The 9,796-nt window shown below is 37.6% G+C and overlaps 2 protein-coding genes across 3 annotated transcripts; both read left to right on the forward strand.

The window, feature by feature from the left end:
• Window positions 1–3,475: 3,475 nt before the first annotated feature.
• Window positions 3,476–9,142, forward strand: LOC149163253 (putative galactinol--sucrose galactosyltransferase 5). Of its 2 annotated transcripts, XM_089430689.1 has the most exons (5): window positions 3,476–4,828; window positions 7,406–7,583; window positions 7,914–8,113; window positions 8,261–8,373; window positions 8,467–9,142. In XM_089430689.1, the coding sequence occupies exons 1-4, from the start codon at window positions 4,772–4,774 to the stop codon at window positions 8,366–8,368; spliced, it is 543 nt and encodes a 180-aa protein (XP_089286815.1). In that variant the 5' UTR covers window positions 3,476–4,771; the 3' UTR covers window positions 8,369–8,373; window positions 8,467–9,142. The 2 variants fall into 2 exon arrangements, 1 of the variants encoding a protein (XP_089286815.1); XR_016260162.1 differs by lacking the exons at window positions 7,914–8,113; window positions 8,261–8,373; window positions 8,467–9,142 and having other exon boundaries at window positions 7,406–7,502.
• On the forward strand, window positions 8,584–9,066 carry LOC149163254 (galactinol--sucrose galactosyltransferase-like). The gene has a single exon (XM_089432661.1). It carries the CDS (start codon window positions 8,584–8,586, stop codon window positions 9,064–9,066), a length of 483 nt encoding a protein of 160 aa, XP_089288787.1.
• Window positions 9,143–9,796: the final 654 nt, after the last annotated feature.

Genomic DNA, 9,796 nt, shown 5'->3' on the forward strand with positions numbered 1-9,796 from the left:
CCCCTGCCCAGTCACCATGACGCGTCATCTGCCTACGTGGCCTCCTGCCACCGTACCCTGCCACTATACATGCCATGTCATCGTCTGTACATGATGACGTCACCCGCTGACGTCATCCTGCCACGTCATCATGCTGACGTCACTCGTCGTACGAGGTCCCATCGCTGACGTCATCATCACTTTTTGGCGCGAAGGAGCAAAAATCGCACTTCGGGGCCCCGAAATCAGTTTCTGAGGCAGTTTTTGATGAGCGATTTAGATTTTTTAGGCCAGAATGGAGAATCTTCCGGGAATCTTTTCATTTTGCAGCCCCCAGGAAGCCCGAAAGGCGCCGAATGAACCATTTTTCTTCGCGAAGCACTCAGAAAGGAGCAGAAAACAGTTTTGAAGGAAACAGAGGCCGAACAGCGGCCATTAATTTGTGATTAGATCCACAGCACGTCAGAACAGCATCGGTTTATTGCCAAAGAGTATTAAAGGAAGAAAAAGAGCCAAAGAGTATCAGCCGAAGATTTTTTTTTAGGGGCTCGAAGCACCTGAACATTAATGAGCCCCCAGAAAGTCAAATCAAGAGGCGTAAGCCCATCCTTGCCCTCAAATCATAGTTAAAGCTTTAAATGCAGATGGACAGCAAAGAAGCAGAAACCCATACACATTTATTGCAGAAAACACTGCACCAGGCCGCCAAGGACTACATCATTTACTCAGTTTTGATATGGCAGCCCTGAGCGCAGCCCGAGATATTTTTTGCATTTATTTTTGGATAGGATTAGGTTAAGTAATCATCTTTCTTTCAGACCTGTTTAGGTCAAGTTGTAATAAAAGCAATTGTAGAGAGTTTTTCCCTATATATACCGCCCTCTACATTGTTTCAAGGGTTGGAAAATTGAGAATTTTCACTAGAGACTTGCATTGTATACCTGAGTTTTTTCTATAATCAAAGATTGCTGAAAGCTTGGAGAGCAAACTGACTGTTGTAAATGAATGTTTTTGGAGATATGAAGATGGAATTCTTGTGCTGCAGTCTGAAGCAATAAGTGCATCTTACCTCTGTTTATTGTTTACCACTATCTAAATAGCAGAAAGAAAGAATAGCTTAGAATTTGTTTAAATACACTCTATGCTCAATTTCTGCTATTTCTTTATGTTTTCCTCTGATTGAATTGGTTATGAATATGAATTCCTCCTGGCTCATGTTTACCCCGATTCACCTGTGTTTGCCAATTATCTAGGGATTCTTTACTGCCCCTAGGTAGAGCTCTGTTACCCCCATCTGTTAAGCTGATTGAGAGATTCTTAACTGCCTCTCATTACTTAGCATTCTTCCCATCATTTAAACCTGAAATATTGTTTCATGCTCAACTATCTTGCTCCATTTTCCCTCTCTTGTGACCGAAGAAATGCACCAGCAGTTCTCCTCCTCGACTCCACGCCCAATGGTTTGAAACTTCCAGACTATGCCTTGCCTCTCTGTCTGAAAACATCAATTTTCCCACCAAAAACAAACAAAAACCCTCTGAACTCAAAACCTAGCCTAAAATCCTTTTCAACAAAGCTAAATCATAAAGAGAGAGCCCTCTCTGATTGCAGGTTGGCTAGAACCTGCAGTCCAAAGTTGGTCTGTGGTTACCTCGGCCGTATCCTTTTCCGGAGCTTAAGGACAACCTGAGTGATAACAAAAGGCCTTCTTCCAAATTATCTAGGGAAGGAGGAGGGGAAGATTCAACTTCGCTAACCCTAATGTCCTCCCAGCAGGTCATGAAATCACCTGTAGATATTTCAACAAAATAACGAGAGAGTGGGACTGTGGCCTTACCGTTGTTGATTTTCCCGGACTTGGCTAAAACTCTATCGACCTGTTCTTCACCACCCCTCGAGGTTTGTCCTTTGTCTACCAAAATTTGATCTGCACACGAATCATGACCAATAAATTGCTCATTTACCCCAACCACTACAACCCTATTAGGATCACAAAAACTAGTCTAGAAGAAGATCTAGGGTTTAAAAATTGTTCAATAAAGAGATGTGTCACTGGGGAAGTCGCCACATTTCCATCCAGGAGTGGCTGCACAAAATCACATATCTGGCACTTCAAACCCTCATACCCTTGAAACCCTAGTGAGGATTGCACTTGAGATGACAAAAAAAATGATACTTAATCCAGCGAAGAGGGATCTCCAAAGACCTCTACCGTAGATGACATTGGGGAGCAAACCCTCAGCTCTGACGATCCATCTGGCAACTGTTGCTCCATTTCCAATTGCTTAGGTGGATATTCTGTCCAGATAGGCAATGATTCTAAGGGTCAGAAGAGTAATCAACGAGTCCTCATCCATCTCAACAATCCTTAGCCGACAACAACTGCAATACACTGCCACGAGACATCAAACAACACCCAAGACAGCTAAGGATTAACACCTAAGCGCCTTGGGATGTATTTCAGGCAAATTAAACAAATAGGTCGCATCCGCCCAAATACACCTGTCGATCTCTTCCCAGACTAAAAATGTGAAGATAAAAAATGGCTCCGAACAAATCTACCCTAACCCCCGCGATAATAGAGGACCAAAAGTTCGCTACCTCTAAAGTGTAGAGCCATCCTCCTGTTTACTTTATTTGTAGGAAAATATCTACACTATTAAAAAATTATATGTTATATTTTGATTTTGAAAATAACTATAAATTAATTATTTTTCTTTTTTCTTTTTTCTTTATGAATTTGCTTAAAATTCACGAGACTCAAAGCCAATATAACAATATTCATTTTTTTTGCACATGATGTGCATGGTGTAATGGTAGGGGCGGAGGCTGTCACTCCCCCCACCCAGGTTCGAGTCCTGCAGAGGCAAGTGATTGATGTAATAAAAAATCAAGTCCTGCAGAGGCAAGTGATTGATGTAATAAAAAATCAGAAAAAATGTAAAAGGTCCCGCACTCGCTTACAAAAAAAAAAACAATATTCATTTTTTTTTAAATTAAAACTCATACGTTATAAAAAATAATATAAATAAAAATTAACATGTATACTAAATATATACAATATAAAAAATAATATAAAAATTCACATATATACTAAATACTTTTCATTTTATTAATTTAATAATAAATTTAATGTAAATAAACTATTTTAAAAATAATTTTAAGTTCACATTATGGTTTAAAGCCATATAAACGAATCCCAAGCAATAAACTATAATGTAGAGCCGTACATTTCTCTACGATACAGTGAATGCAATTTTTACATTTGTACAAAAATATTATATATCTTAAATATGCTACAACGCAGCTGCCTGCTGCCTAACCCTCCTCTCCGTTCCCCACCTACTCGTATAATTTCAGATATTTTTCACTTGTCCGTACAACGTGTTGATATAGTAACACGAGGGGCGACACGCATATTTCCACCTGTAATCAAGTCACCAAGAAACCAGTGCATGCAAACTGTGAACCCGCCACTCATCGAATCTCACGCATTCTCTTCACAACTCTCACCCAGAGATTCATGTTCATCTATTATGTGAATGTTGTGTATTTGATAAAGAAGTCCAGAAAACATCTAAGCATGGAGTTCGGTGAGACATGTATGTATCCAGAAATATTAATGGATGAGAACGTATTTAATAGTGAAAATGGTACCACTGACCATACTAGTAATATTTTCAAACTCTATGATGGGAAGCTCCATGTGGAGGGATTTCCCTTTCTCTCAGAGGTTGAATCCACACTAATTTCACTCACTCCATTCTCTTCCATATGCAACAATATCAAATACAACAACAGTGGCGCGTTTCTAGGGTTCCATACCCCGAAAACCGCCAGCCGGCATGTAATACCATTAGGGAAGTTGCAGGACATTAGATTTATGAGCATTTTCAGATTCAAAGTTTGGTGGTCCACTCTGTGCGTTGGAAGCAACGGCTCGGATGTGGAATACGAAACGCAGTTTCTTCTTTTTGACACCGCCACTGCCAGCTCTAATGGCCGCCATCTATTGGGACCAGTTCCTTATGTTTTGTTTCTGCCCATTATAGATGGCAAGTTCCGTGCTTCCCTCCAGGGAAGTTGCCGCAACACGCTGGACCTCTGCATGGAAAGCGGCTCGCCGGCTGTTCAAGGAACTTCTTTCAAGACCTGCGTATACATTCATGCGGGTGAAAATCCTTACGATCTGACAAGGGACGCCGTTTTAGCCCTAAGAACATGTCTGGGAACCTTCACCCCGTCAGTGGAGAAGCTCCCCCCTCCCATCATAGACAAGTTCGGTTGGTGCACTTGGGATGGATTTTACATGGCCGTTAACCCAGAAGGTGCACGGAGAGGGGTCCAGGAATTTGCAGACGGCGGGTGTTCGCTTGGATTTCTTATCATCGACGATGGATGGCAGTCCATTTCGGATCCCCAACATCCAAACGCAGAAACGACGCTGATCGCTACATGTGACCGGATGACCTGCAGGCTGCGTAGTTTCAGTGAGAATTCCAAGTTCAAGAACTATAATTCAAGTACAAATACAAAGACAGGAATGGCTGCGTTTGTGGAGGAGTTGAAGTGGGATTTCAAGACGTTGAAGTATGTGTACGTGTGGCATGCTCTGTGCGGATACTGGGGAGGAGTCCATCCGAGTAGGACAAAGTTGAAGACGAGGATTCATATGCCTGTTTTGTCTGAGGGACTGAAGAAACTGATGCCTGATCCGGCAGTGGACAATCAATTTATCAACGGGGTTGCTGTTATTCATCCCAACGACGCTCACGAATTTTAGGATACTTATATGCATTCGCACATCGCCAAAATGGGAATCGACGGAATAAAACTAGACGTCCTTCACGTAAGACTTACAAATTCATAGTGTTTTCACATAATATAAATCATTTACGAGTTCGTTCACATAGTTTGCTCGTCGAGTAGTATTTCTTCCCTGCTCAAAGAGCATGTCCTGTCTTACATTTTCTTATTTTTTCTTCCTCGTCAAAGAGCAGGTACGGCCTTACATTTTGTTATTATTTCCTCCTGAGAGAAGAGTTCCGGCCTTACATTTTCTTACTTACTTTTGGGGCCTTTGTCAAAAGTGATATCATATAGTTGTTTGGTAGTTTGATTGGTTGGAATTACCGTTTGTCATCCATCTATCGGGTTTAAGTGGGTTCAATTTGCTTTTATCATGTCTCTCGTTGTTCTCCATCTATACGGTTTAAGTGGGTTCAATTTGCTCTTATCGTTTTCTTTTCCGGTTAGTAGCTTAAGTGTTTGGGATTAAGATTGGTCCGGAGTAAACATCAATGTTCCAGGTTAGTAATTCGAAGTGAGTAAACATCAATGTTCCAGGTTAGTAGTTCAAGTGAGTAAAACATCAATGTTCCAGGTTAGGTTAGTAGCTCGAGGTTGGGAGTTAGAGTTATTAGTAGTTTAAAGTGGTTTTACTTAAGTGTTTGGGATTAAGATTTGTTGGGAGTATAATTTGTTTTCGGAGGTTGGGAGTTAGAGCTATTAGTAGTTTAAAGTGGTTTTACTTAAGTGTTTGGGATTAAGATTTGTTGGAAGTATAATTTGTTTTCCCATCCCTCTGACATTAATGTTCCAAGTTAGCAGTTCAAGTGGTTGGAAAGTTAGAGTGGTTGGGAATTGAGAGTTACTAGCTCCATAGCAGCTCCAGTGCTCTAGTGATTAGTGATAGGTGTATTAGTGATGGGTGTATGGTTTGTTTTCTCACTCACTAGATTCAATCCACATCAACATGTTTTCCACATCTCACTAGATTCAATCCACATCAACATGTTTTCCACATGTTTAACCTCTTGTGAATTTATATACTTAAATAAAATTGTAAGTAATAATACTCAAATAGTAGTTTTAATAAGGTTCGAATGATAAGTAATACTCAAATAGCCTTGTGATAAAGCTCAAGTAGTAAACTTGATTAGATTAAGTAGTAAACTTGATTAGATTAGTAGCTTGAAATTGATTAGATTAGCAGCTTGAAATTTGTGATAAGGGTGAAGTAACCCTCAAGTAGTAACAAGTAGTAAACTTGATTAGATTAGTAGCTTGAAATTTGTGATAAGGGTGAAGTAACGCTCAAGTAGTGACTGTGATTAGATTAGTAGCCTGAAAATAGTATAACTATGATAAGGATCGAAAAGTAAGTAATGTTCAAATAGTAGCTTAAACATGATTAGATTAGTAGCTTGAAAATAATAGGCATGATTATTCCACTTCGGTATGGTCGGATTAGTAGCTTGAAAATAGTAGGCATGATTATTCCATTTAGGTAGGGTTAGGTATAATAGGTGCATGGTTAAGCATAATAGGTGTGATTATTTTATTTTAGTGAGGTGCTAGCTTGAGTGGTTGGGAATATGGTTTTTTCTTCTGTTGTGTGAGGTGAATGGTTGGGAATATGGTGAGTTTTTCATCACAAAGTTTAATGTGAGTTCAGTTTACTTAAACATGTTTGATCCGAATAGCAAGTAATATTATTTTAATTCTAAATGTCATTAGAATATTAAGTTGATTTCGTTTTTTTCCACCTTACTTTGAAACTATGTCACAAGGTTCATCGAACTTTAATTTTGAGGTTCAAATTTTGGCGAACTTTAAATTATTTTTGAGTTCTAGAACCTCATAGCCATTGACCAAGTCCATAGATCAAAACTCATAATTTCATGTCACAACTCAATCTTGTAATTTATCCTTACAGTTTCCATATCCGTGATATCTTTTTTGATGTTTACTAATGTTAATTTCTTACTATTTTATCCTATAATTCATTATATATATATATATATATATATATATATATATATATAAACAAACCTACTATTTTATCCTATAATTTATTTTATATATATATAAACGAACCTAATAGCTAACTTCATTAAAAAATTTAAAAATCAAAAAATTAAAACTCAAACCGAACCTAATCATTACAGAACCCGAACTATAATCCGAACCATGTGTCATTACACTTGAAAAATATCCTTAAATTAAAATCATTCATTAGATCTAATTTGAAATAAATTCAAATTATAATGGATTGTTTTTCTCTTTCCACTTTTTGTAATTGGCATTCGCTATAGTCATCAATGATATATATCATTGTTTTTATTGAAAATCTGGGGATGGCAGCAAAGTATATGGATGTTTGTCATTGTTTTTATTGTAAATCTATCTGTTTTTTTTGTTCTTGAAATGATATAACTTGGAAAATTGGAAATTGTTTAACTTAGTTGCCCCTTACAGTGCTCAATCAGAAAAATAACCCGTTTAGTTTTATAAAATGGAAATGCTATAACCCGTTTAGTTTTATAAAATGGAAATGCTAATAATCTCTAAATGGAAATGGAATGCATAGAACCGAATATCGTGGAAGTTATTAATCTCTAAAATGGAAATTGAATGAATGCAGGAGATTGAAATGATTTGCAGCGAATATGGTGGAAGGGTGGAGATGAATAAGGCTTATCTCAAAGCCTTGACCGCGTCTATAGAAAAACACTTCAACGGGAATCAGGTTATTGCAAGCATGGAACAATGCAATGACTTCATGCTCCTCGGAACAAAAACAATTTCCTGTGGCCGAGTCGGTAGTTATATTTCAATTTTTCATTGACAATTTTTTCGAATATTATATAGTTTACATAAACCACATTATTGACTGACCATCTTACGTTGACGTTGATGGTAGATTTTAAGAATATTTGAAATTTGGAAGATCTTAGATTTCAAGAATATTATGAAATCCCACGTGAGATGGGCACCTCTTCTTACCATTAAATTCTAAATTTTAAAAAATCTAGATTCTGATTCTGAAATATTCCTAGAATACGCAATTAACATACAATACCCATAATAAATACCAACTGAATCATACACCTAATAATAAATTCAACAGAGAATTGGAATGAATATGGCAGGGGACGACTTCTGGACCGTGGATCCAGGTGGTGATGCAAACGGGATGTTCTGGCTCCAAGGCCTTCACATAGTGAACTGTGGTTATAATAGTCTGTGGATAGGCCAGTTCATGCATCCTGACTGGGATATGTTTCAGACAACGCATGCAAGTGCTGAATTCCATGCGGGTGCTCGTGCCATCTGTGGGGGACCTGTGTATGTGAGTGACTTTATAGGCCACCATAATTTTCAGATTCATATTATTTAATGCTGAATTTGCCCGCTCCCGTGTTATCGCGTTAAGTCGCGTGCTGCTATGAGAGCATTAAATACCCAATATATGACTGATTAGCTCTTTCCCTGTCAGATGGTACAATTCTCCGATGCTGTCACTTTGCTCTCCCAACTCGAGACCGCCTGTTTTGCAATCCACTCAACGAACCTAATTTCTATATCCTCAAAATTTGGAATTTGAACAAGGTAGCTGATTTCATTAACAGGTCTATCGAATCTGAAACAAGACATGGGGTAAAATCAAAATTTAGTTTTCTGTGTTTTGTTTTGTTGTTTCAGTATTCTGGAGTTGTGGGAGCATTCAATTGCCAGGGAGCTGGATGGGACAGAGAACAAAGACGGAACCGAGCAACGACCTTTGACAATCCCAAGCTTTCCTTTGCATCGACTAGTCCCATGGATGTGGAATGCTCACAGAGCTCACACACCATGATCTCTGTCAATGGAACTGAAGAGTTTGCTGTGTATTCCTCACAAGTCAAAAAACTGTCTGTAATCAAATTTGCAGACAAGTTGGCTGTGGCACTCAAACCCTTAGAGTGCGAAATTTTCACAATGGCTCCTCTATTCAAGATCTCTGATCAAGTTCAGTGGGCGCCCATCGGACTTTTGAACATGTTGAACTCTGGTGGATCAGTGCAGAAGGTGTGTAGGTTCAAAGAAGAAACACATGAGACCTCGCGAGTACAGGTATGGTGGGAAAGAATTGAAGTCAAAGGCTATGGAGATTTTGCTATCTATTCATCTATTAAACCAAAAGTTTGCAGAGTGAACGGTGTTGCTGTGGATTTTGACTACAATGAAGAAGAAAATAAGACTGCTGTTAAAATAAATTGGGGAGGAGGAGCTCACTGTACTGTTGATATCAAATTATCATAATCTTTCTGGTCTGTTTTCTAGGTGTATCAATCGTTGATGCTAATGATCCAATGTCCCTCGCTGTAAACTGTTAATATACATCTTAATTATTACTAAACTTTAGTAAGCTTTGATTTACTAACACTAGTTTAAGTGAATGTATATCATAATTATTCAAATTTTCAGCAGGTACTATTCTGAATTGAATATACATCAACATTATTGTTGTTTCTCATTTTAGTCCCTGTAAGTAAGGGTAGGGTTTTTCTTTTTAGTCCTTGAAAGGGTAGGGGAAGATATTGCATATTATAATTTTCAGTAGGTAATATTTAAATTGAATTCGTTTTAGTTTTTTCAGGTAAGGTAAGATATTTTATAGAGTATGTGATATGGATTTTGTTATTGTTTTAAGCTTTTTAGGTAATGTAAGATAGTATTTGTGTTTTTAAATATATTTGATATGAGTTTAATAAGTTAGTTGTGTCACTTAAAATATAAATATTTAGATAATGAAAATAATAATACTTTTTTCCCAAAATAATTATTTTATAACGATCTTTCCTTCCAAAATTAATTATATAACAATCTTTCCTTCCATAACCATCTTTCCTCCCAATATTTTTATAACAATCTTTCCTCCCAAAAATCCCAGATAATTTGAAATTTCAAATCTATATAAATACATATAGACCATACGTTTATGTAGACCATCCAATATAGTATTGTCATATTACCTTGTAGCATTAAGAAT

This window comes from Pinus tabuliformis, chromosome 5_1, assembly GCF_031772625.1.
Source record: "Pinus tabuliformis cultivar Carrire ecotype Pingquan chromosome 5_1, CPIR1, whole genome shotgun sequence".
NCBI lineage: Eukaryota > Viridiplantae > Streptophyta > Pinopsida > Pinales > Pinaceae > Pinus > Pinus tabuliformis.

What these genes read in the sequence shown, in the direction of transcription:
- LOC149163254 (XM_089432661.1), top strand. Translation starts at nt 8,584, where the DNA reads ATGGATGTGGAATGCTCACAGAGCTCACACACCATGATCTCTGTCAAT.
- LOC149163253 (XM_089430689.1), top strand. Translation starts at nt 4,772, where the DNA reads ATGCATTCGCACATCGCCAAAATGGGAATCGACGGAATAAAACTAGAC. An exon ending in TAAAACTAGACGTCCTTCAC is followed by an intron (nt 4,829 to 7,405) that starts GTAAGACTTACA and finishes GAATGAATGCAG; the next exon opens with GAGATTGAAATGATTTGCAG. An exon ending in TCTGTGGGGGACCTGTGTAT is followed by an intron (nt 8,114 to 8,260) that starts GTGAGTGACTTT and finishes TTTCCCTGTCAG; the next exon opens with ATGGTACAATTCTCCGATGC.